Source organism: Anastrepha ludens, chromosome 2 (assembly GCF_028408465.1).
Source record: "Anastrepha ludens isolate Willacy chromosome 2, idAnaLude1.1, whole genome shotgun sequence".
Taxonomy (NCBI): domain Eukaryota; kingdom Metazoa; phylum Arthropoda; class Insecta; order Diptera; family Tephritidae; genus Anastrepha; species Anastrepha ludens.
Window position 1 is genome coordinate 57,891,194 of NC_071498.1, and position 27,213 is coordinate 57,918,406.

Sequence of the window (27,213 nt, forward strand, 5' to 3'; positions counted from 1 at the left end):
CTACGAACTACATATATTATAAATAAAAGAAACTTGTGGCACTATCTTTTGGATGATTTTTGCCTTCGATCGATACTGGTGCATACCGGGTTTATTGTAACTAAAATCAATGATAGGCAGGTTTGACCTGAATCGAAGATTAAATGGAATCAGTACAGGGACTCTAAGAGAGCATTCTAGATTGAACCATCATTTTACCACCAACCTGGGAATATACTGCAAAGGAATTTGTAAGTTATGTAGGAAGGAAGATGAAAATGCCAAATATGTACTGACGAATGTACGCGATGTCCAGCACTGATGCATAACCGGTGAAATGCATAAGTAGGTGAAATGGTTAAAGTACCACTCTGGCACTCCCCAAGTAGCACTAAAGCGCCGTTTTGGGACCATTATGAGCCGTTGATATAATGGAGAATATTGATGGGATTTAGGTTGGCGCACTGGCTTTAGGCTAGTGAAGAAAAGAGCACCCAGTGACCTTAATCGCCTAGCTGCCAGGCCCCGACATTTACAGAGAAATTGCTTAACAGTCTTTTTTTCTGAAAGGTCCCCACAGTTTCGGCAATGGGCGTTAAATGGTAAACCTATCTTTTCTACGTGTGTGCCGATCGTCCAATGGTTCTTAAAGACAACTACGAATTCGGAAATTGAATGGCGAAGAATCTCAAGGACTTTCTGAGCCCTCCGTATATTGTACTGGGGCCAAAGGGTTTTCGAAATTGTACAATTCCCCGTGAACAGCAGCCAGAGGAATGCGGATGATGGGGTAGGAGGTCTCCGAGAACAATTCAGTCCCCTCGTGGCTAGCTCATCCGCAACTTCATTTCCCTCTAAGCTCCTATGTCCTGTAACCCAGATTAGAGAAATTTTACCTACACACCCAAGAGATTTGATCCTTACAGGAAATTACTAGTGTGATTCGGCACCATGGCGCCGTCATAGCGTAGCTTGACTATAGGAAAACATGTTGATATCTACCTTTCTCCTAAGTTTCCTAAGTATTTTGCATGCCTGCAGGATCACAAAGACTTCTGAAAAGACCTGAAAAACACTAGCAGTATTCGGTAGTTTTACGGAAATAGATGGATCGGCTGATTAGAGAAAACACCTGTTCTGACTCCCGATTCGATCTTGGAGGCGTCTGTTACGACAGAGGTACCAGCTCCGGTTCAGATTTTCCCCTTGTTCCAATCCTGCCTACTTGGAAAATTTGCCCTGGCATGACTCTCAAACTAAAGTTTACGTATAGAGAGATCTATCCGAGGATCAGAGAAATACGGTGGTAACTGTGTGTGCGACCAGTTCTCTTGAGGAGTTGCCTTCGACTACAGATTTTATCCCACACACAAATTTACGATCCATGCGGTCTTAATAGGGTAGAGAAACCCTTTGTGGCGATATTTACAGCTAATTTAAAATATAAAAAATATTTAATAAACATCGTTTATGGAAATCATTGAATTTGAAATTGGATTTATGCCTTCGGTAAGCTCAGTTCAAGATTTCTGCAACACAAGCTGACAGCCGATGCCAATGTACTATCACGTCATTGGTTCAGAGTTGGGAGTGGATTTCTGACAAAAGGGCTACTTATTTCGTATAATTATTTGGCATAATTGATACCCTGCGACTATTATCTCTTCTCGGAACTATATAAAAACATAAAAAAACCGATTTTTTTGTTTTTAAGCAGTTTCAATGATGTACCCTAGAAAACATTAAATCGGCTTAACAAATCACTAAACTCGTTAACTGCTCCCACTTATTATTTGGTACGTGGTATAAGAATACAAAAGCCATAGGCAAGGATTCATGGGATTCATGAATAAATAAATACAGAAAATTTAGTTATTTGTGTTTAATTAGAGATGGAGTTTCACTATCCATATGGAAGCTCCAAATTTCGTACCAAATGACAACCACTAAGAAAAATGTGATTAGAGGCAAATAGCTGTTGTGAAGGTGAGTCGGTTGGGTCACACTCGACCGATTAAAGCAACGAAGAGACTTAGAAAATGTTGAAATATTCAAAGGCGAAAAAACAAAAAACTCAAAACAACAGAAGGAGGGGCTTTTGCGGTCGAAATTTAAGGACAGTTCAAAAGGTAAAAGACTGCAAACGTTTGCGCTTTCATGTTGCGGTTGCAAAAAGGCATTATGGACTACAAGGTAGGCAAGTTCATGGGAACATCACAAGAGTGAGAGAGAGAGCCAACATTCGACCACAGATTAAAGCCTACAGCCTTGATTGCTTGGCAACTTTTGTTTGGCGTAAAAGGGCAACTGTTGAAGGCAAACTAGTCTGCTTGCAAGCATGTGTTGCCAAGATAGAATTCCAGTGTTATTGTAGGAAATTAATAGCAGTGAAAATGAAATGCTCATATCACAGCCAAAGCAACAACAGAAAAACAAAGTTTTCGCACTGCCTACTTAATTACGTACTATTCAGTTGGGCGCCAAATGAAAGACGATGACAAGACATTAATCTTATTTCCACCGCAAGCTCTTTTGCAATGAAGCGGGCATGTATGCCTTGTAGCTAAGCGCAAATGTTGCTATGTCGCTGTCGACAAGTTTTCACATTTTTTTTTGCCGATGATACTCTGTTTGAAGGACTAAGTAACGACACGACTAAGAGTGTTTGCAAAAAACATAAATTAAAGAAGTCAGCTAATTAACTTTTAACTAAGAAATTCATATGCCTGTGATGTTTTTAGTCACTATTTGAGTAAAAAAGCGAGCAATATGGAGGAGGCTGGATCGTTTCTGGGTCGATCGCTCATAGACCCCCACAAAATAGGGCGAGCACACTTCTATGGTATATGCAATACGGTACAATTTCCCACGCGACATCTTTCATCATTGCAGTACTAATTTCGGTAGGCATTTTGACAAAATAAATGCAGGGATTTTATATATGGATATCCGAACATGACGGTAGAGCAGGCGCGAAAATATTGTAGCAGAGGAAAGGTGTCATTCGATTGCCCACAGGAAAGATCGGTGGAGCAGAGCAGCTATGGGTAGATGAACGCATCCATAACATCCATCGTTACGACTTAGTTGGGAAGTAACCATGGGGGAACGAACTAAACAAAAACCTAACTCAGTTCCATTTTAGGTACGCAGTATTTTGAGCACACCTCTTTAGATTTGGCCATAATAGTTCCCCAAACTGTGCAATTGCTCGGAGAGTGAAGATGTTGATCAGGCGGCGAGAGTGGTAGATAGTGGAGAGGTGTTTAGCACGTAGATGTAGCTTCTGCCGGTTTAGCAATACTCAGTACTTTAGACCGCGCGGGCGTCATCCTGGCACCAAACCAACAATAACAAAAATTAATATTTTTGCAATAAAAAACACCGCTATGTGGCGCGGGAGTTGAGATGTTAATAAAAATTGTGTTCACCTACTTCGTCTTCTTCTTTATAGACCCAGTTACCTTCGTATTGAGTACTTTCGGAGCCGGTAAATTTGTAACCATTCCGAGCCCGCGAAGTCACTAAATCTTAATTCACTGGACAATGTTTATGTCAGCTTCTGCAACTCATCGTTCCATCTCTTTCGATATTCGCCGTCGCTAATGCGCAAAGGTTCTTAAATGCTACTCTTGAACATTGCAAGGGTTACCGCATTGCATTAATTAGTTCAAAGTAGCAGTCATTGGCAAGAGAGATTCCCCGATGGATTTCAAAGCTGACATCATTATCGTTGCTCATGCTGGTTCCCAAGTAGATGAAGTCTTCACTATTTTCAAATTTATAACTGCGAACAGTGACTGGGTTGCTAAGAAGCGAATGCGCTGACTTTTTGTTTAACGACAGGAGATATTTCGGTGTGCACTCGTTCACCTCTAGACCCTCTCGCCTTGCTGTCTAGATAGTAAAAGATAGTACCAGCATCGCTGTTAAGATGGATATAAGCGTAAAAAATTGCACGCACTTTTAAAATATTGTGCCAGCTCCGATCAGTTCAGCAGCTGGTACTATTATCTCCAGCATCTGGTCAAAGAAATCGTACAGTAGAGTCACCATCACTTCGTTTGGTATCAAACGACTCGGAAAGGTCCTTTCGAATTTTGGCTGAGCTTTGTGGTACTGCTCAACCTCATTTCGAACAGCTAAAAGATTTGACTTGTTGTGAATATTTGGTCGATGGTTGATTTACCAGATTAAAATACTGATAAGGTCCAGTCTGTTATTGGTGGTCGGCGTTAGCCTTTCACGCAGTACGTTTTATGCGATATTACGAAGCCTGGCCTCTTCTGTGTTCCTGGTCTAATATATAGCATTTTTGCAGAAATATAACCCAATAAATGGCATTCGAGTCTAGAAATTAAAACAAATATTTACAATATGTTCCTAAATCCAGCCACTACCGCTGCGATCGAGATTTAGTTTATATGGAAATTTCACGGAGAACATTTATTTTATGAATTTCTTTCTTTTAGTAAAATTTGGTATTATAACAAACTTTACTTGTTGCAGGAAAGAACATTCTTATATTCATTTATTTCTTATAGACAATGGCTGAAACGATTTCTCAGTATTCGACTTCGTTAGAAAGTAATAGCAGTGAAATGGAGGTTTTCCTAACGTCTTTGAGCATACTTGAAATTTCAAGCACGTCTTTTTATGCTTAACTTTTAGGGCAAGTTTTTTTTTTTTTTTGGAAACGACAAAATATAGTATACACAAAATCACTCATGGGTTCGCAAACTAAGGGTTTTGGAGATATGGGAAGTTAAGAGCATAAATCATGCATGCATCAAATAAATAATAAAAATTGGGAATATTTATATTACGAGTATAAAAAATTACAACAAAACAAATCTTAACGTAAGCATTGACGATGACAGTCAAAATAAGATAAACAAATCAAACGAAACATATGAAAAAACTTACGTTGCTTCTGTGAACAATTGATCGACGATGGATGAGCCGCTAAAGAAAAATAAAAAAAAATTAAAATGATGAAAAATAAAAAATTAACTTTTAAAAACAAAATTAATTCAGGTAAAAATAAAATTATGTAGCTTACAACTTAAAGAAAATAAATATTTAAATAGAGGTATTTATGAAACTATTTAAATACTTAAAAATAAATGAAAAAAGGCTTAGTTGATTAAAAATTGGATACACTCGGTGCAAGTAACTGCCGTTGAGGTAAATCCGGAAAATATTTAAAGAAGCCCGAAGCGGTTGCTGATACAGTTACATATTTTTTTGTGTACAGTCAAACCTGTGTGTATGTATGTGGTAGATAGAACCAGTGGTTTGACGAATACGAATATCGCCAGTTTCCGGCCAGTTATACAAGGTGGCGGAAAATTAATCATCCAAATTGCGTGACAAAAACCTTTATTTTGATCCTTACGCGCTTGCTTGTCTGTTTTTATACTGCAGCTGTCTGGGAGTAGCACTGACTCCTAAAATGAGCTTTCGAAGCATAACACTTTAGCAAAAATTAGTATAATACATTCAGCTTCCTTACTAAAACAGATATAAATCTCAGCTCGAAATGGCAAATGTTTCAAGCCATATGCCGTGCCCCTCAAATTTATGTCGGGGTAACACTCTATTTGAAGGCGAAAACAAGCTCCGACTTAAGCCATGAGTTGGAAACGAATATGGGACATCTATACTCTTGCACTACATCTAAATTATATAAAAAACACAATTCTTGAGTACAGCAACAGAAGACTACCACATAATATGACAATAAAGGTGATAGGAATTAGAGGTGGAAAACTATCGATGGCACTATCGACACTATCGATGGTTGGGCGCTATCGAGCCACAATCGATAGCAGCAGACACTTGCGATAGTGAGCCATCCACTATCGATGGTGCCATCATTAGCAGTCGTCTCACATCGCCAAAAAAATTTTTTCGCGCTTGTTCTGTATCAGCGATTTCCAAGAAGAAAAAATAGATAGATATGGAGCGCTTTTTAAAAATAGGTATGTTTAATATATTATACATAAGTATTTTGATCGACAATGTGTGGAATTTAAGGTAAACGTCGAGTGCCCCCCTCAACTATCGACAAGCAGGACTGCGAGTGCAATAGCACTGACTCTGAACCAGATAGACAGAGTATTACAAAAAAAAGTAAAATTTCCTATGTCTGGAAGTATTTCAAGAGGTCCGACGACAAAAAAATTTGCAAAATATCTTGACTGCGGCAAAGAATACAAGACAAGCGGCAATACGTCAAACCTGCACGACCACTTGAAAAGGTTTCATTAAAAAACCAGACTCTAGCACCCGAGCTGTAGGTGCTGAAAGGAACGACACTGCGTCTACAAGCAGCAGTTGCAGATCGAGTATGAGCTCTGTAGAGCCCTACTTCAAAAGACCCGTCTTGTACGACTCGAATTCTAAGCGAAAGACGGACATTGACAAAGCCTTAACTGAGATGGTTGCCAAAGATGTGCAGCCCTACAATATTGTAGAAAATGAAGGGTTTGTACAATACACTCAGGTATTGGATCCTAGATACAAACTACCGAGCAAGACACACTTACGAGATGTGCTTATGTTAAATTACTTCAAGGAAACCTCTGCCAAGTTATCAGTAATACTTCAAAATGTTTCGGATATAGCTATTACATGTGACTTGTGGACATCAAGTGCCAATGCTAGTTTTTCGACTGTGACGGGTCATTTTGTTTATAATCACGAATTAAAAACAGCATCATTGGCTACGAAAAAACTGTTAAGCACAACTAATCACTGTTCGCAAAATATGGCAGATACATTGCGAGAAATATTTATTGATTGGAACATCCTCAATAAAACGGTATGCATTGTAACAGATAATGCCAGCTTCATGCTTAAAGCATGTGAAATATTGCAAATTAGCAATTTGCCATGCTTTGCGCACACTATTAATCTGGTGGTGCAAGATGCTTTAAAAGTTGATGACGTAGTACTTCAAGATTTATTTACTAAGTGTAAATCAATTGTTCGATTCTTTAAAAACAGCACTATAGCGAATGAAAAATTTAAATTAGCTCAAGAAGTCTCGGCGTATACTTTGTTACAAGAAACACCCACTAGATGGAATAGTTTCTATTTCATGATTCAGCGTATTTTAGAAACGAACGATGCCATTGCCAAAGTCTTATTATCAACGACAAATGCACCGCAGCCATTTACTGCTGAGGAAATACTTGCGCTAAAAGATATTGAAAAGGTATTGGCTTTCTTTCAGCAAGCAAGTGAGAAAATTTCTGGTGGAAAGTATGTAACCATATCGCTAATTATACCCATGGCATATGGACTTTTCCGCAAAATCGATAGTGTTTCACCTCTGCTACAAACTTTGCAAGGAAAAACTATGACAAAAATATTAATGGAATCAATAAAGAAACGCCTTTCCATATATGAGCAAAGGACAGTCTGCATGATGGCTACGCTATTGGATCCACGCTTTAAAAAAAATGGATTTCAACACAGCTCAAACGCTGAACTAGCAGCAACATTTTTTGAAAATGAACTAGCAAAATACCCCGTCAAAGAGTCCCTAATTAATCTGCCCGTCGCACCGGATACAAGTTCCCAGGACTCTTTGTTTGATTTTTTGGGTGCGCGATCGATGAACAAAGTTGGAAACTCACGAGTGGATGCAATCCTGGCTAAAAGACAATATCTGGAGAGGGCAATTGCCGCTCAAGATATGGACCCTCTGTTATGGATGAAGGTATGCCTAAAAAACGAATTATAAGTTCTATATAATTAAATATATTACTTTTTTTCCAGATGAATCAAACTGAATTTCCCTCTATTGAAAGGCTGTTTTGCAAATATCTTTGCATTCCCGCTACGTCCGTAGAATCCGAAAGAACTTTCAGCAAGGCGGGCCAAATTATTTCAGAGAGGCGAAACCGACTCAAAGAAAAAAATGTTAACATTCTTTTATTTCTGAACCGTAACTTTGGGTTAAAATAAACTATAATTTTCTTGTATTCATTTAAAATAAATTTGTTTGTCGGGCTATACTATCGATGGCGCTATCGACACTATCGATGGCACTATCGACACTATCGATGGTTCAAAATTAACTATCGTCGAATATCGATGGCGCCCACTATCGATAGTTCTCCACCTCTATTAGGAATGATAAAGGATGATAGAGATCTAAACCTAAATATTTGGAAAGGAAAAAATAGACGCTTATATAGAGATAGAATGAGGGAACGGTTTCAAAAAAGTGCAGAGAGAATATATAAATATTTGGACTACAACATAGAAAAAACTCACTTCAATGATAAAATTGGTAGGTACAAAATATCTGTAATACTTAAAGGAAGTTGCAATCTTTTGGAATTCATTGTTATATACTTATATAATAATAATTGCGCACTCTGCAAACTAAATGGAAAAGAAGACGTTAAACATTTTATTGGAAGGTGCCCAATATTATCACATTCCGTGTTGCAAGTGAATGAGTTGAATGGAAAGAATTATGAGGCTTGGAAAAAGCAAGTTTCTAACATATCTGGTGCTTTAAAGTACAAAGAATTAATTGTAAATGAATTTAGTTGATACGCTAAAAATATATTACATAATCCGGCAGACGACCTTTAAGGGGGGCCTCTACTGTAAAACTTAAAAAAAATCGATTTTTTTACTTTTTGTTGAAACATACTCAGAAACAACTCCAGAATGTTCCATGAAAATCTTAAAAAGAAATCTTGAATAGTTTTCAAGTTATAAAAGTTTTAGCAAAGCAGGTATAAACTGAGCGCTCGAGCGGTTTACGGTCATATGCGCTTGATAATGTGCTTGTTTAAGCGTGTTTTTCTCGAAACCACGTTTTCAAAATTGCCCACATCACAGCTCCGTGAAAAATTAACATATCAAGCTCAAACTTTGATAGTATATTTTTAACAATATTTACTAGTTTTTAAAGCTATGGTGGGAAAAAATTTATTATTTATAACCCCTTTTTTAATAACAAAATGACAACAAAAAAAATGTCGATTTTTTAAAAAACTTCAAAAATTTTACAAAAAAAATTTTTTTTTGCAAGTAATAGGCTTAACAACTAAAAATAATGATATATAATAAAAAAAAAATTGGTTTTTTTCATTTCAGATTTTTTTTAAATGCGCGACAGTGTGGGCAGATTTCAAAAGGCGTTTCGGGGGAGCGGCTGTACAGCTGCCATTTTGAAATGAAAATAAATTTAAAAAATTTTTTTGTACACTCAAGACCTGTGTTTATGTAACCCTAAACTTTTTTTTACTAATTAAATTAATACAAGTATGAAAACAAAATCCATGAAAATTTGATTTTTACAGTAGAATCCCCCCTTAAGGTCATTAGCGTATATTCTTCACTTATTTCTTTCAAAATTCAAGAACCCTTCCATTCTTCTACATCAAGAACTCGTCTATTCTATTCTACTGCAGCTATCTAGTTCACTGGTGCCATATATTATATAATTCACGTAAACTAAGCACCATTGGCAAAAATTACACATCTTCCGATAGGGTGATTAAATTTGCGCCACCTTGTAATTGCAGACCAAACCAACAGCACTCTTTGGGCAAGCATAGTCTTTGTAAGTTTATTAGCTCACTGTTCTATCGCGCTTTAAGATATTAAGCGTCCCAGCTTCATATTTCGCATCTCATAAGAATTCAATTTCAGTATCCTGCAATATGGATTTAGTCAAATGGACTTCCGTTCTGCTGGTGAAAAAGACCATAGTGGACTTGAAAACCTATATCTCTTCAGTATAATGCGCAGTGTGCAGCAGCTAGATTTGGTGCATGAAGTGTTATAATATAAAGGGTATTTCAAAAGAGACGCATAGATGTCAGTAAGGAATAATTTCTAGAAGGTATCGTTTTTTATTTCATCTTGACAAGAAGATAGATGTACCATTTTAGACGAGAGAACAATGCATTAAAATTATTGAAACTTCTTATGAAAATGGGAGAGAACAACAAATCGCAAAATTCGTGGTTATTTTGGTGGAAACAATCATATGCAAACATATATCTAATATATGTATGTATGCAAAAATCTCATCTAAACCTTATGCGTTTACATATACATATGTACATGTATGCATATATGAATACATATGTTGGGACAATGTATGCACGTAGATGTTTCTATTCTAAGCAAAACAATGCATATTCGTATATACATATACATGAACATATAACCGCACACACTCACTTTATGCCTCTATATGCGTATGTTTCGAAAACTAAAATTCTAAGACTACACTACAAGAACAACATGCATTAATAGGCGCAGCCGTAGCGGCCATCATCCTAGTTACCATAGTGCTGAACAGTCTGAAATAGTCGCGGCAGCGCCGAACAGTTTCAATTATTGTACTGTACAGCAAAATCTCATCATCAAATATATATAAGGTATAGCTCTCTCTCTCTCCTTTTCCTCTACGTTATATCTGTTTTCTCTCTCGCGGAAGAAAAATGCCCAAAACGTTGCATGGCCTTGAAATTTTACTCTAGGTTCTCGCTCGTTCATCGACGCCTAAGAAGTTTTACTTAAAAAATGTTTAGGGAAATCGGTAGTTAGGGTTTTTATACAACTAGTATTAATTTATAAACTAAACGCTGTTTGATATGAGATTTCGGATAATTTTTTTATATGCACAGCTATTACCTTTATACACATTTCTTATAACTGATACTCACGATAATTGTGTAAATTACATACAAATTAAGTAAATTAGGTAAAGTCAATGGCTCGCACGCAATTACTCACCTGCAATTAGTAGAAAAGTAGAAAGTAATTAGTAAGAAAATACGAGTATATGAAACAACAACATGAATAATAAATTATATGAAAAAATGGCTTTCAAATGAATGACAAACAGGAGTACTTAAACTATAGATGTACGCAAGTATGTATATTAGGGTGGCTCAGCAAAAAAGTTGCTGTTTTTTTACCGGCATTTTTCAATTTTTTATATGACAAATTTTCGAAAAAATATTACGAACTATATGAGTTAGATCGATTTAAGAATACCTCTGAAAATTTTTTTGTAGATAAAATTTGTTTTAAAATTTTTTCCCCAAAAAGATAATCATATGATATAAGAGTTAGCTTAAGAGGTGTGCAAAAAAATATTTTAAAATTTTACCAACGGCATGAAAAAATCGCTTTTTTACGCTGTTTTTGCCTTTTGTGGAAAGCGAGTTTAAAAAAGAAAAAGTTGAATATCTCACCCAAATCTCAGCTGATTTACACTTTTGATATATCAGTTATTTGCTTAGCCTTTTCATTACGCTTAACATCATCAACATCTCATTTAAATTCCGTTGAAAAATCTTTTAAATTTGTATATAGATCTTTTGAGCTTAAACTTCTCTACCATCTGAGTTAATTTTTAGAAAAAATATTTTTAATTGTTTTTATAAAAAAAACAGATATTTGGAGGTACTTTCAAATCAGTCTAGCGCACATAAATCCAAATATTTTGACAGAAGTTTTTTCGACGCACCGTAATGTGTTTGACTTTGATCAAAAAGTACCCGGAACTACCGCCAAGTGAGGCTCTAAGTTAACAAATTTGAGTTCTGTCCTTTTTTTTAGGCAGTCACATCGGTGATTGATATTCCTACTAAAATTTTATCGCCATTGCTCGATAATTATAAAAGTTACACAGTCTTAAATAAATTAACCTTTGCACGTGCTTTCGATTTTTTTTAGTTTGAAAAATGTATTTGAATTTGCAAAAACGAGTGAGTTTGTATTAAATTTTGCGTTAAATATGGATTCAATGGTGCGAAAACCATTGAAAAGTTGCGAAACTATTCCAGTAATGATACTCTAAAGAAAGTAAGCGACAGTTGTTTACGAGTGGCATGAACGCTTCAGAAGACATTGTGAATCGAATGAGGATGACAAACGTAGTGGCAGGCTGTCGACAGCGAAAACTGATGAAAACATCAATAAAGTAAAAAAAAAAACTTGATCAATATCCACAAATTAAGGATCAGAGAGGACAAGCAGAGACCTTCAACATTGCTTATGGATCCGTTTAGGACATTGTGGTTAATGATTTAAGGTTTTGTTGGTTGCTTGCTGCAAAGTTGGTATCAAAAGACCTGAATTTCACGCAAAATCCGTTGATACCGCCACAGACGTGATTTCCAAGACTGAATCCGATTCAACATCCCTCAAACGCATCATTACTGGAGACGAGACGTGGGTTTATGAGACGACATGCAATCCACACATCACGCGAGTGAGTGGAAAACTTCGAATGAACCAAGACCAAAAATTCGAATGAACCAAGATCGACTACCCAAAAAAAGACAGGATTGAGGGAAAAGGACTCGTGGATTTTGCACCAAGATAACACATCGTCGCACAGTGCCATCAATATCCATAAATTTTTTACCAAGAACGAAACTAATATCATCCAACAGCCATTCACCTTATATGGCTCCTAGTCAGTTTTTGGTTGTTAGAGTAAAAACAAAAAATTACGAGCACGCGTCTTAACAGCCGAAAGGAAGAAATGGAAAAATCGAGGACGGCTATAACGAAAATATGTACCAGTGCCTTGCAGTTGATGGGGAGTATTTTGAAGGCGATAATATCATTTTTTATAAATAAACTTATATTTTAAATTTTCTGAATATGTTCCGGGAACTTTTTGATCGAGGTAGTATTTGTGCACTATTTTTAATGTTTTTACTTATGCTAAAAGAATATGCATAAATAAACAGCGCAAAGGTTGAACGAGGACACGAATATGTACTGCATATTTGCAGATACATTCACTCAGAACGCACGTGTCCGTAAGGAAACTCTCAAGTATTTGCGAATATGAACTACATATACATAAATCGTAAGCAAACGACAGCTGCAATGTGCAAATACACTCACACATACTAGGTTTTTAAGGTAAGAGGTATTATAAAGAGAGAGAGAAAGAGGGAGAGAATCGCGTCTGTTGTAAATTCAACTGTTGTTTGCTTTTGCAAACAAGAAAACTTAATAGACACGATTTGAAGGTGAAACACACACACACACACACACACCCATAAAGTCTAAGATACACGAGCCAATTAAATCGAACACTAGGAGCTTTTAGTGGCGGCTATAAAATTACATCTAGTTTCAGCCTGGGGAGATCTGTTATTCTGCTCCACATGTACATGCATACATACATATATGTTCTGCATATTTTTATGAAATACTTAACACATAAATAGATACAGATGTGCAATAGAAACAGTAAAAAACCAATTTAAAATTTCCAAGCCAACGCACACCACTGCGTATACGCAACATTATAGCAGTCAGAGAAAACAAATACAAGCTGCATTAAAAATGAATAAACAAAGCGAACATATGCTCCAAAAATATATATGCACGCACGTGTTAAGGTATGTAAGTACTGCTAGTGCAGCAGGAGTGGCTAGAAAATCGAACAGCCTTGACCCACACCCTGCGCGAAATCCCGAATCGCTGAACAACAAAGGAATCGAATAGTTATGGAAAGTCTTCATGTCTACGTGCGATGTAGGTATTAGTAGCATGCGTGCGAGTGGGCGGCATCGTTTGATAATGCGTGTTTGGAGATGAAAATGAATAAAAATTCTATGGAACAAGGCAAAGCGAATAGAAGGAAAAACAAATAATAGAATAGTTGTCCAGCTTCATTCTATGGTCGGGATTATTGGGATTGTGCTGCGTATGGGCGCTGTTGGAGGCAAGTTAATGTGATAAAAACACAAAGCAAATACCTGCCATTGTTGAACAGCTTTCGCATTCGCCTACGTAGTTGTCGGTGGTAATTGGGCATAAAACAAATGGTTAAAACGAGAGAAGCGAATAGAAAACAAAACGAAAGTGAAGAAAATTCTGAACAAGATGTTGTTTGTGGATGGACCTGGTCCATGCACCGCAGATGTATGCTTTGTTGGTACAACACAATTCGTTAACCGCATACAAGGATTACATTAAAAGTATGGGACAATGAAGATTGCGATTGTGTTGGGAGGTGTACAGTGTGCCACACTCAAATGAAATTTGGATGACTTTGCAGGCGGTGGCTTTCCCCTATGAATTTCAGTTTCTAATTTCCATCTTAACCCATTTTGTGCCGGCACAACCGAAATGCGGAGAATTCGGTTTGAGGTCAGCAATGGTGTGAAAACGCAATATCGGAAGCATTGTGCGGTAGTGATAAAGTAAAAATCAAGTAGCAGAGTAGTGATTAAAACAAAATATTCTCTTTAATCCAAAATTATATATGATTTGTCAGCACTGCACTCTTTTCGTTTTGATGAACTTATATGTAAGTTCATATATTTTCAAAGCATCCCACCAGAGACTATGCAAAGTATAATAAAAATATGCGTAACTTGGAAACACTGTCCTAAACATGCCGCTTATAGCCCACTTAAGTGAAGTGCAACAAAGTGAAGGTTTTAAATTGCTGAACATTTCCGTTGATTTATAAAAATGATGAATAATAAATTTTATTAATATCTCGTCTAAAACAGCTGATTTCATGATTTTCTACACTTTTTTGTTTTTTTTTTTGTTTCTTTTTTTATATTTCAAATGTAACAATAAAATAGCAACAAATTGCATGAACGCTGAGATTGAACAAAAGAAACTAAGCTTTAAGCTTGAATTCGATAAAATTGAGGACATTGAAATGTTATTTTCAGTTTTAACTGTAAATTACAGGTTTTTAAACCGGATTACAGTTTTTTTTTCATTTTCTTAAAGCAATAATTATAGTTTTTCAGAAAATTCTGATCTTTACGAATAAATTACAATATTAATAGGACTATCAATAAGTTCGTGCGGTTTTTTTTCGAAATTTGAAACTTTATTGACGTAAAATGGTTACAAATTTAATATTCAAAATATTGTCCATCGCTTACTACTACTTTTTCCCATCTTTCTGGCAATTCACGGATTCCCTTTGTGAATTATTCGGTCGGTTTTGCCGCAATCCACGAATCGATCCATTTTTTGACTTCATCGTAATTACGGAAGTGCTGGTCAGCCAGGCCATGTTGCATCGATCGGAAGAGATAGTAATCGGATGGCGCAAGGTCTGGACTATACGGCGGGTGGGGTAGGACATCCCATTTGAGCGTTTCTAAGTATGTTTTGACCACTTGTGCAACATGTGGCCGAGCATTGTCATGTTGCAAAATAACTTTGTCGTGTCTATCGGCGTATTGCGGCCGTTTTTCTCGCAGTGCTCGGCTCAAACGCATCAATTGTCGTCGGTAGACATCCCCCGTAATCGTTTCATTCGGTTTCAGTAGCTCATAATACACAACACCCAGCTGGTCCCACCAGATACACAGCATAACCTTCAGGCCATGAATATTCTGCGCCGACGTCGATGTTGAAGCATGGCCAGGGTATCCATACGTTGCCCGACGTTTTGGATTGTCGTAATGGACCCACTTTTCATCGCCAGTCACAATTCGATGCAAAAAACCCTTTCTTTTGTGCCGTTGAAGCAGTTGTTCGCATGCCATAAAACGGCGTTCAACGTCTCTTGGCTTCAATTCATACGGCACCCAATGGCCTACCTTTCGGATCATTCCCATGGCTTTTAAACGTTTGGAAATGGTTGATTGATCAACTCCCAAAGTTTTTGCAACCTCTTCTTGCGTTTGAGCCGGATCTTGATCGAGCAATTCCTCCAATTCGGTATCCATGAACTTTGGCGGCGCACCCTCGCGTTCTTCGTCTTCCAAGCCAAAATCACCACTTTTAAAGCGTGCAAACCACTTCTGGCACGTTCGCTCAGATAGAGCATGCTCACCATAAACTTCCACCAAGATACGATGGCTTTCGGCTGCTTTTTTCTTCATATTAAAATAATGAAGAAGAATTCCCCGCAAAAACACATTATTTGGCACGAAATTCGACATTTTCAAGTGTGGTAAAAATATTGTTGTTTACGCTTCAAAAAAAAAACTTATACTGACGTTTGTGCCTTACGACAGTAGCTCTCCAATGAATGTTTGCAAATGTGGATCGATGGAATAATAATCAAGTTACGCCATCTGTTGTAAAACCGCACGAACTTATTGATAGTCCTATTATATTTATTTATTTATTTGAATTACAACAATCTTCTCTTCTTCTTAATTGGCGCTATAACCGCTTACGCGATTTTGGCCGAGTTTAACAAAGCGCGCCAGTCGTTTCTTTCTCGTGCTAACCGGCGCCAGTTGGACACACCAAGTGAAGCCAAGTCCTTCTCCACCTGATCTTTCCAACAAAATTACAACAATCAAGTTAATAAAAAAAATTACAAACGAAATTAGAAATCGCAGCATTGTCATTACTTAAAAAAATAAAAATCCTGTACTAAATTTGATTAGAACATTTTACGAAAGAAAATGAAACTGAATTTCAAAAAGTAATTTTAATTTAAATATTTCAGTTTATAAAGACTGTTATAGTTGAGTTAAATATTTTGAAGGTATCAGCTGATTTGCTTTTTACGAAAGAAAGTGAAACTGAATTTCAAAAAGTGATTTTAATTTAAATATTTCAGTTTATAAAGACTGTTATAGTTGAGTTAAATATTTTGAAGGTATCAGCTGATTTGCTGATGTAACCGGGGTTATAACATCGGTTTCTTTACGAAAAAAAATAAAACTGTTTCGGTAATATACGAAAAAACTCAACGCAGCTACCGCTCATGTTACTCCATTGAAGACTGAACCACGACTGCTTGGACGAGTGAGAATCTGTTACCGAGTACCCGATGACGTGGCAGCCGGAGTCACTCTCACCAATTTAGTTATTATGGCTAAACCTTTTAATCTTGGCGACAACATTGATTTTTGCAAACTGAGTCGAAGCTGCAGCAAGAACTGGAAGTCTGTGGCTTGAGCTTGGCTCTGACACTTAACACCGGGGCTTAAACTCATTTTTATCTATATGGCTTTATTCCTTCTGCCCCATACGCCAGAGTCAGCTGGGATATTCTGCACTATAGTCTTGCGTTTGAGAGACCATTCAAATGGACAAAACGTAAGCACTCAGGTAAATGGACGTTAACTCCTAAAATTCTAACATATTTCAAATTCTCCTTCCCTATTTCAATTTAACCGATCCACTGTCTGACACACGCTAAGCCACTAAGATTTGAACAAAAGCGCCACAAGGGCAATGAGAATCAAAACGGCATTAAGAAGCTATGGCGAAGACAGACGACCAACTGACTTGGTAGCATCTCAGCCTTTCAGAATGAAATGTAAGCAAATAAATGCCAAGTAAATCCACAACGGCAAAGGAATAAATAAAATTACACAGACAAAGTTCAGTAACAAATAAAGTGAACAAAGTAATTTGGTTACTTTTGTTGAAGTGGCATAGACAGTGTATAGACAGAGGGCTAAAAAGGTGTTAGTACACGCATTAAGTCGAACGTATTTTATTATGTTTTTTTTTGCCATTTTGGGTAAACATCTATTTACGCATAATATTGTTTTACTTAAGCGGAGATAATGATGACAATTTTTCGGAAACTCGAACCTACCATGAAAATATGTAAATGAGCGCTGTGCTGTGCAAGGCATCCTAATTACACATAAGAATGAAAAATAAATTATCTATCCAGTCGTGTCGACGTTCATATCGCCAGGAATTATTATTCAGCACTTATGCGCCGAGAAATAAGAACAAGTCAATATTATATAATTTTCTGCACTGCACGAACAAAGCCATGAAGTGTCAACAAAGTCATGATTGTATTATCGCAGCAAAGGCTAGCATCGTATTATCGCTTTAGTGTCTAAAGCAAACTCTCTCTCCCTCTTTCGCATGTTGTCGTTGTTGTAGTGGCGAGTTCTACAATATGTACGCACTGCTACTTTACTCATTAGCAGCATATGTTGTTTATGATTACGAGTGAAAACAGTGGCGACACCAGTCAGTTTTCTTTCAAAACAGCAATAAACGGCAGCCATTTTGCCAAACCTCATTTTGGAACGTGGGTAGCGTGGATTTTGAGGACTGACTTATTTAAGTTTAGCCTCCCTCACGGTGTGCAAGCGTGCTGATAGCTCGCTCCGGACAACTGGATAATCAATGTTGACACTTCACAACAATCTGTCATAAGAGATATGTATAAGCAAAGTGAAAATTATTTGCCAGCTGTGCGAGATGGTGATATGCGATTTGACAACAGGTCTTAAACGCTCGAACTTTAAAAAACTCCAATGGATTTTAAAATTATTATTTTGTAATAGTATTTATTAGTCACACCAGTTTTTTTTTAGTTTTTATGTTAATTTTTTATTATTTCACTCTTCTAGCACTTATCTGCACTTCTCAACTGGTTTATGAGACGGTTAAATTTAAACCCACACTACGTTCCTATGCTCCTCCCTCTTAAATTGAGGTTTCTTTTAAAGTTGTACATATGAAGAGCTGGGTTCAAAATAATAGGAATGCCTATGCTAATGCGTTGCTTCCTATGAGATTCCCCAAGTAATATACGAAGCATTATCTTGAGATAGTTGCTATGAAAGTATTTGTACATGTTAATTTTTGTGTGAGACTTGCTTCTTAACTGTTCAAGAAAATAGAAGTGTGAGTTATAAAAATTATGAAAAATGTATTATTTAATATTTTGCGTAGAAAACTGAAAAGTAAGTATAAAAAAGAAGTTAAATAGAATTGAGTGAAATTTAAGCATTCCGTTTTATTCTTAACTTCTAACTAAAAAAAAATCTTCGAAAATCAGGTAAAACATATAGAGAAATCAGGGAAGTACTTAAGTGCTCTGATCGAACATTGGCCGACTCCCTGTCATGTACAGATACACCCGAAAAACGTGGTCACAAACGCAAAATAACTTTAAAATATTATCAAGTCTCTAAATCAGAACCTACAGCATCATCTGCGGAAGTAAAAAAAAACGTTTAGAGCTTAATATTATCATCATGGTCATTCAACTAAATATCAGGAAAACTAAAACAAATAACTAATAATAACACAGCGAGGGTGAGTTTCTAGAATGGCTGTACTTGTTTCTTGTAGTTTTTTATGCGCTGAAAACGAATCTGACCTTCAAAATGCTCCATCACGTCAGGATTTTTGGTAAATGAAGCCTAAAAGGTCAAAAAATGGCAATTTTAGCCATTTTTGATAATTTTTTTTGGGATAGAAAATTTTTTTTTTCAATTTTCGACAAAAAGGTTGCATAGTACAACTCTTTAGCTTTAAAACCCATTTTTTTAAATTATTGTACGATTTTTTAAAAAAAAGTTATGACATTTTGAAATTAACAGTTTCAGTTACGCCAATAGACGTTATACCCAACGTATACGTAATTTTCTGGCCCCCCAGATCAGCTGATTTAACCCTCCCGGACTTCTTTTTGTGGGACTATCTGAAAAATAAGGTTTACGCCAACAAGCCGCAGACTATTGACCAGCTTAAGGCAAACATTCGTGCCGAAATCGACGCTATAAAACCCGAAATGCTTGACAAGGTGATGCCAAACGCAGAAAAAAGATCGCAGTTTGTGATTGCTAATAAAGGTGGCCACTTGATTGATATTGTATAGTAAAAAATAGTTTTAATATTGTACAATAAATTGTAATAACCAAACCAAATAAATATACCTCACTTATAAAAATCATTTTTTTTTGTTTCAAAGTTATTCAATGTTTTTATACCGACATAAAAGATGGCGCACCCTGTAAATTTTTATAAAAAAATAATAAATTATATTGTAGTATTATAAAATTTAAAAAACTGTATATCGGTTTCCTTGCGTTGATCTCTTGTATTTCTGCTGCTCGCAGTTTGCTTGCGCAATATACCTATATATATATTTTTTTTATTATTTTATGCAATTTTGTTTGAATTGAGTTGAAGACAGTATTACGAAATTAAAAAAACTGGATACTGATTTGCATTGTTCCCTTTGGCTGGTTGCAACTCACTTTTTTGTTATTTTATAAAATTGAAGGCACTTGAAAAAAAGAAATAATTACAATTTTCAATCTGGAAGCTACATATATTTCGATGAAGATGTCATGGCACGAGCCCAAGCCAAATGGCTAGCATGGCGACTAATGTCATTAAGTGGAGCCACCTCCTTCTTTGCATAATGGTTTACACTTTCATTTGACATTTAATGCGATTCGAGGCGATGAATTGTGACCGTGCTAAATATACGTAGGTATGTGTGTGTATACTGATAAAATAATTACATATTACCACACGAGGAGATGAAAGCCTCAGTAAAAGCTAAAGAATATGGCAACAGGACACTGGACACTGTACACACATACGCGTACATACAGAGCAGCTACTGCAGTAGACATACAATGCAATAATTTTTAATAGAATATACCAGAAAGTAAATAGAGTTTACATATGCAAACGAAAGCATGTATGTCCAAATGTATATATGTATACCTTTGTACATACGTATGTATGTATTTTATAAGCAAGGAAGAGTTGCCTGGATGATAACTGCCTGGCGTCAGGCAGATCAATCAAGCAGACAAGGATACATTTAATTAAATCCTTTTGTTGTAAATGCTTGCTTGTTGACTTTCAGATGAGTGCACACTCGAACATACCAATGCACAGGCATTGCATACGGATTGCAGAACACTTTACAGCTGTGTGCCAAATTGTGCCAACCTTCATTGCAAATAAGAGATTATTTTTGGTAGGAATATGGAGTAAATTTTTATTCGATAACCGTTAGGCAGTGACTTTTCGAAAGAAGAGAAATTAAATAAAAAATACCTGAATGCAGTCGCTAGCAGAAAGAATCGACTGAAATATGTAAAATATGCTAACGACTCGAATTCGACGCAACGATTCGAAATTTGATATTTGTAATTTAGATGGAAGAAGACGGTCATATGTCGGCCGCCAAATAAAAAATAAGATCTGAAGTACACCAGGAAGGTACTAAAATTTGGGGTAGGTATCGTCATGATATGATGTTGCTTGCTTTAGCCTGCACGCTGATTCACTGTGTAAATTGAAGTCATTTTGCTTACTTCTCTATTTACTGTAAAAGGCGTAAATATCTACCCCCAAAAGACAGGTGGCAATTAGGACCTTGGCTTCGTTGTTTGTGCTTCGAAATTAGTCGGAGAATGCCTGACTTCGCTCCGGACTGCATCCGAATGCTTCAATATTAGGCTCATTGGGTTCCTGGTCACAGCAGTATAGAGGGAAACTGCTGGGCTGATGAGTTGGCTATATAGGGGACCCTGGTGACGATTTCATCGCGGAATCAGAGGATTGGGGTTCCCTCGAGAACCTGTGGTCTACTCTTGGAAAGATGGATTCAATGGACGTCAATTCAGTGAGCGCTGGGTTAGTGCGCAAACGCGCAAAGTCGCGAGATCCCTCTGGCCGTGGCGATCTACCCACGTAACGCCGTGGCGTTTGAAGGAACTTCTAAGGCTAGCAAAGCAGCAGCGAATTTGGCAGGTATCATTACCCGACATTGTTCGTTATTAGTCTACCCAATAAGACTTGGGATTGCTTCAAGTCCTTTCTGCAGAAGCTGTCTGCAGGATGAGGTGGAATCATCTCAGCACCTTCTTTTCAGCTGCCCTGCCCTTGTATGCCTATTCAAGCTTTAAAAATTTTATGGGGACTCCACTCCATCAGAAACAACAATAAAACGATGGTTTGCAGACCTTAAACGTGGTCGTAGTAGGCAGTAACACCAGAAAACATCAAAAAAATCCACAAAATCGGTTTGAATGATCGAAAAAGGAAGTTGCGTGATTTAGCTGACATCGTAAAGATATCAAAAGAACGCGTTGGATTTATACTGCAGCTCTGTTCAAAGTGGGTGCCGCGATTGCTCCAAAAACAAGAACGTGTGGATGATTCTGAGCAGTGGAAAAACTACTTGAATTGAATTGGAATTGCTCCCACATCCACCGTATTCACCAGATTTGGGTCCCAGCGACTACTGCCGGTTTGCAGACCTAAAAAATGCTCGCCGGTAAGAAATATCGCTCGTACGTTATCGCTGAAACTGAGTCCTACCTATTTCCTGTTTTCTTTGTTAGGCCCTGGACTTTTTAACCCTAGCACTTTTCTTACAGCAGGCTTTAGCCCCTAGCTCCTACCATTTTTTTACAGAACTTACGTGAAAGTTAATTAAAACGGGCAGTTAGAGTGTTAAAATGTTCTACAAAACTTTTAAACGAATTAAGGTGAGAATGGAAAGAAGCTGTAGAAGGTTTAAATTTTTGCGATATCAGGATACAGCAGAAGCATTGCATGAATGAGAAGAGCTCATACACATCACACCGTTCGTAAGTTTTTTTTTTGTTTGAATAATTTAAAATCAACCGCGAAGCAGGTCAATTTTAATTTGAAAAGAAAAAATTTAAATTTCGAATTACAAAAGGTTAAGAATTGACATTACAGTAAACAAGAGAACTGAAAACCGTTAGAAATACCGCTAATGCATTACAAGATTTATGGTTACATTAAAAATTGTTTTTTTTACATGGGCACTTCCACTATTGTGCACACAACTGTACATATGTATATGACCACCGAGGTGTGAGTACAATACGTGTCATTCAATTTTGTATCAGTTTTCATCAGATTAATGCGAATTGGTCATGGTCACCGGATAACGAGTGGCTGTGGGGAAGGCAACAACAATTTACATACTAACTTATGCATGCCAAGTGCATAGGAAATTTAAGCTTTATAACGAAATAGAAAAAAAAAAATAACAAAATTTCGTTAGAAAGTTATACAATTAAGATAATTGATTTCGATGTGGTCAGGCAAAAGGGGAAAATGTAATAAATCAGAAAATTTTAAAAGAGAAAACAAAAATGCATTCAAAAAACGTAATCCTTTTAAAATGTGCTTGCATGTCTTCTGGTATTACATATTAAATTGTGCAATTGAATGACAACAAAAACAATTCAATTAATTTTGCTTGCGACTATGCATGTAAAAGTGTACTATGCATACGTGTGCGTGCAAAAAAAATTGTGTCGAATGTCATGTCTTTTGTTTATCGCTGCAACTGGGAGCCATTATGTGACTTAACAGAAACACAAACCACAATAAAAACAATGTACTTGCAATGCTAACAACAACTTCTAAATTTGTGTAATTTATTGTTATACTATTAATTAGTGGTTAACGAAAGATTGGAGTTTGGGAATAAATTGGCAAAAGCTGTTGAGTGGATTTCTGGCGTAGTCCACTTCTTACGTTGTGTAAACTATGGATAACCACAACCGCATGTTTCAGCACAACTGTGTATTTGTAATCACTTATGTATAGGCAGCACAGTAAATAACTGCAAACATATATTGCAAACATCGGTGCAACAAATGCTGGTATACAGGGTGTGTACGGTATTTGAGGACAACTTGAGAGTAAAACTGATTGGCTTTTATTTTGCACAAAACACTAATCAAACTCCACGAATTTTATATACAAAATTAGCTTATTATGCATATATAAAATCATTCAACAAAATTTCCTGCAAAATTGCTACAATAACCTCCTCGATCCGGGTCCGAAAACGATTGCATGCCCGAATCAAATGCTCTTTAATCATATCTCCCTATAACTATATTAAATGCAGCTTTCAGAAAAGAAATGGTGTTATAAAAATGCGTATTGGTTTGACGCTCAACTACGCACCATATTTAGTAATGTAGGGGATTGAGGTCTGGGGAGTTAGGCGGCCATAAGTTCGGTGTTGTGTGATCACGGAAATTTTCAGTCATCCAATCTTGTGTCGCAATTGCTTTGTATGAAGGAGTAGAGTTTTGCTGAGAGTTGAATGAACTGTCACCACGTACACTGTCACCGCCTCTATACCGTAGGTAGGTATATGCAGCAGAATTCACTCGAAATCTTTGAGTAAAGAAGTGTGGTGGCATGACATGTTCTTTATTGCTCACAACACCTAAACTCATAACAGTTGCTGGAAACTTCGTGTGAATAACAACAGGAACCTCTGTAAGAATGGAACATAGCCATCTATTATGTCTGATTTCTAAGGTTGGTGTTTTGGTCTTGGGGAACTTTTTTTTTGTCAGACAAAAAAAAACAACAATAACTACCATGTTAGGCGCTTCAGGGTGTTTAATTTAATTTAATTTATTTTAAGCGTTTCGATTGTTGTTGGTTTTATATGAGATCACTAGGCCCTACCAGTGAGGTGTAGTCACCGATCGCCATCGTCTAACTCATTTAACGTTGGGCCCAGGAAATGTGCTGAATGTTGTGAAGCCCAAAGAAGGCGTTTTGATTGGATAACTCGCTGTTCTCGCCTTTGCTTCGACATAAACTGTCCGCGCATAACATAGGATTTTTACTGGAGATCGTCATGAGCAACTCGTCGGATAAGATCTTTAGAAGCATTAAGCGTCTTCGCATTGACTTTGAAGGGTACACGTCAACGATCGTTTGCATGGATAGTGTCCGAATGTTTCTCGTATTTTTTGCGTTTTGCAACAGATTCCGCATCGCCGCCTAATACTTCCGATTCACGGCGAACCTTATGAACAAATGAACGGGCACACTTAAAAGATTAGAGATCTTTAAATCGGAGTGATTTGCGCATAAAACGTCGATAACTGCATGTCTGTTCATTTCTTGAGTTAAGTTGCAAGCCTGCATGTCTTATCTGAAAAAGAGCAAACTTTTCTATAACTCCCTCAGTTTTCCTCTGATTTGATTGAAATCTTGCATATAATTACGGAAGCATTAACCTTTTTTAATAGGCGAAAAATACAAAAATCGGTTATTAAAAAAAAATCAGTCAAATGAGCCTAAGGCCTCACTAGTACCAAGCTGCCCTGGCTAAATTCATATGAAAAATAATAGTTTTGGGAAGTTATAGCCACATATTTGCATGTCCTCACCTACCGTATGCCCCTCGTATATGCGATGCAAAAAATTCTGCATACAAAATAAAATATGACATATGGACAAGGTGGCGCAAAATTTATCATCCCATTTTGTTTTTGAATAACTTTTTTACTAAATAAAAAAACAATTATTTTGAGTGAAGGAAATCTTTATTTTAACCTCTACGTGCTCCAAAGTGTAAAATATGACTGACGTACGACGATATTTGCAAAAGTTATACATGTTCTGATAGGGTGATTATTTTGCGCCACCTATTACTCTAACAATTTTCAATTATTGCAACATCAATTAAATGGACATTTGCCATTTAAAACTAAAAAGAACTGTATTACATTATTATATTAGTTTTCGAACGAATCAAAACTATTTGACTTATGGTATGAAATTTTCCGCGCTATGCTCCACCTAGGAACTATGGGAAAATATTTCCATATATATGAAAAATTCGATAATGTTATTGTTTTTGTTCTCAAATTTGAATTTTTATACTTAACTATGCACTTTAAAAACTTCCACAAAAATTGTCTATCTATTCTGTCAACCGTTGTGATGAGTCGATAAGTGCCGGATAAACCGGTTATAACTCTGTGTTGATGTAGTTGTTCAATGTGGCATTCAAATATGTAGAGCATGAAAATTCAAAAGCGTAACTGGAGAAAGGTGGACCCAAAAAAAAAATAACTGAAAACATAGAAAAGATAGACGAGAAACGGAAATAACCAGCAAGCAGGCAATGAACGAGGAATCAGGCGAGCAAACTAACGAACAAATGGTGGCATGAGACGAAATACAGTAGACACTTGGATTGTGTAAAGTGGTTAGCGACGTTTGGAGTGTGCAGTAGCGGACACGCGCTAAGGTCAAGTGAGTGGGCTTGACGTAGTAAATGTGCACAAGTACACTCAATTTTTTTTTTTTTTAATATATATGCAAAGGTGCACCCTGTAGGAAAAACTTGCGGAAGTGAGACACATTTTTACTTAATACTAAGGAAACGATGGACCACATTTGCGATAGACTAAACAAAATTGAAAAAATTGCATTGATAGATTGTAAATAATCCTAGTTCTCTATCTAATATTTTTTTTTGAAATAGAATTTAATGTTACCCTAAAACTCCTCAATAAAATTATATGCTCGTGTGAAAGTCCTCTTGCAAAAATCAAGTGAATGTTGTTGATATTTTCAGAAAATTGTTTTTTTACTACGTGCCTTTTATGGGGTATCCGAAAGTTTCCATAAAAAAAATATGGTCCTAAAATGCGGAACTTTTTTGTATTCTTGAATTTTCATAATTTATTTACACTGTTTTTAAATAATATCGGAAAGTATTTGAAAATAATATCGAAGCTTTCCCATTGTTTTTTTCGGCATTTCGGATGTATATTAATTGGGGCGATTCCCCAGTTTCTGATATAAAGAGAAGAAAAGCAAGCCAATTTGCAAATAAACAACAATCGATTTCCCTACAGGGTAAGTGTATGAATTAAGAGAACACCGGCAATTAAATTGTGTGAGCAAATGAAATAGTAGACGGAAGAGGCAGCTTGACACTGGAGAGTCCGGTGAAATAAAAAAAATTAAAAAGACATAGGAAAATATTAAATGTTGAGTAGAAAATTATTTCAGAAAAGAAAAACTCTGTATTAAATGAGAATGAGAAAATAGTAATTAAATTAAATTAATACACGTGGCGGAAGTGAAGGGGTACCTCTACCATCTGCGAGATGGTGAGGCGATACTTGACTTAGCGGCTAAGGTTCGGGTTAAAAATAATTAAAATTGTTTGTGTGTTTTTGCTCCTTCTTTCTTTTTGTTAGCAGTTTTGCGACATTTTCACCAGTTTTGGCATTATGCTGTTATTCTTCTACGCATTTTCTTCTATACAAAGTACGTTCGATAATTTTTTATGTGGAAGAAAATGGCTAGCACCGTCAGAAAAAAAAAAAAATTAAGTCAGCGGTACCTTTTAGCCACTCGCAACTTGCAACACTAGGTTCTCCAATAATTTTTGCGGTTCGATAAGAAAAACATAATATTACGGCTGAAAATGCACTGTATTATTCAGTATAGCCTCCCTGAGCACCAATACACTTGTTCCAACGAAACTCCAATTTATGAATTCCATCTCTGAAGTGAGAATGTTGCAAAATACGCTTCGACAACTGTTATGACCTCATAATTTGATGAAAAACGCTTTCCACGCATGCATTTTTTTTTAGGTCTGGAAGCAGATTGAAGGATCTAGGGGCCAAATCTGGGAATGCGGTGTATGCTCCAACAACTTGAACTTTAGTTCAT

The 27,213-nt window shown here is 36.6% G+C and overlaps 1 protein-coding gene across 8 annotated transcripts in view; it reads right to left on the minus strand.

Moving 5' to 3' along the window:
- Positions 1 to 27,213, minus strand: part of LOC128871546 (synapse-associated protein of 47 kDa) — a 146,960-nt gene that overhangs the window by 75,980 nt on the left and 43,767 nt on the right. For all 8 annotated transcript variants that reach the window (XM_054113386.1, XM_054113385.1, XM_054113383.1 and 5 more), the window contains one exon: positions 4,906 to 4,944. In XM_054113386.1, the coding sequence (XP_053969361.1) occupies positions 4,906 to 4,944 (39 nt within the window). The remainder of the gene's footprint in view (positions 1 to 4,905; positions 4,945 to 27,213) is intronic.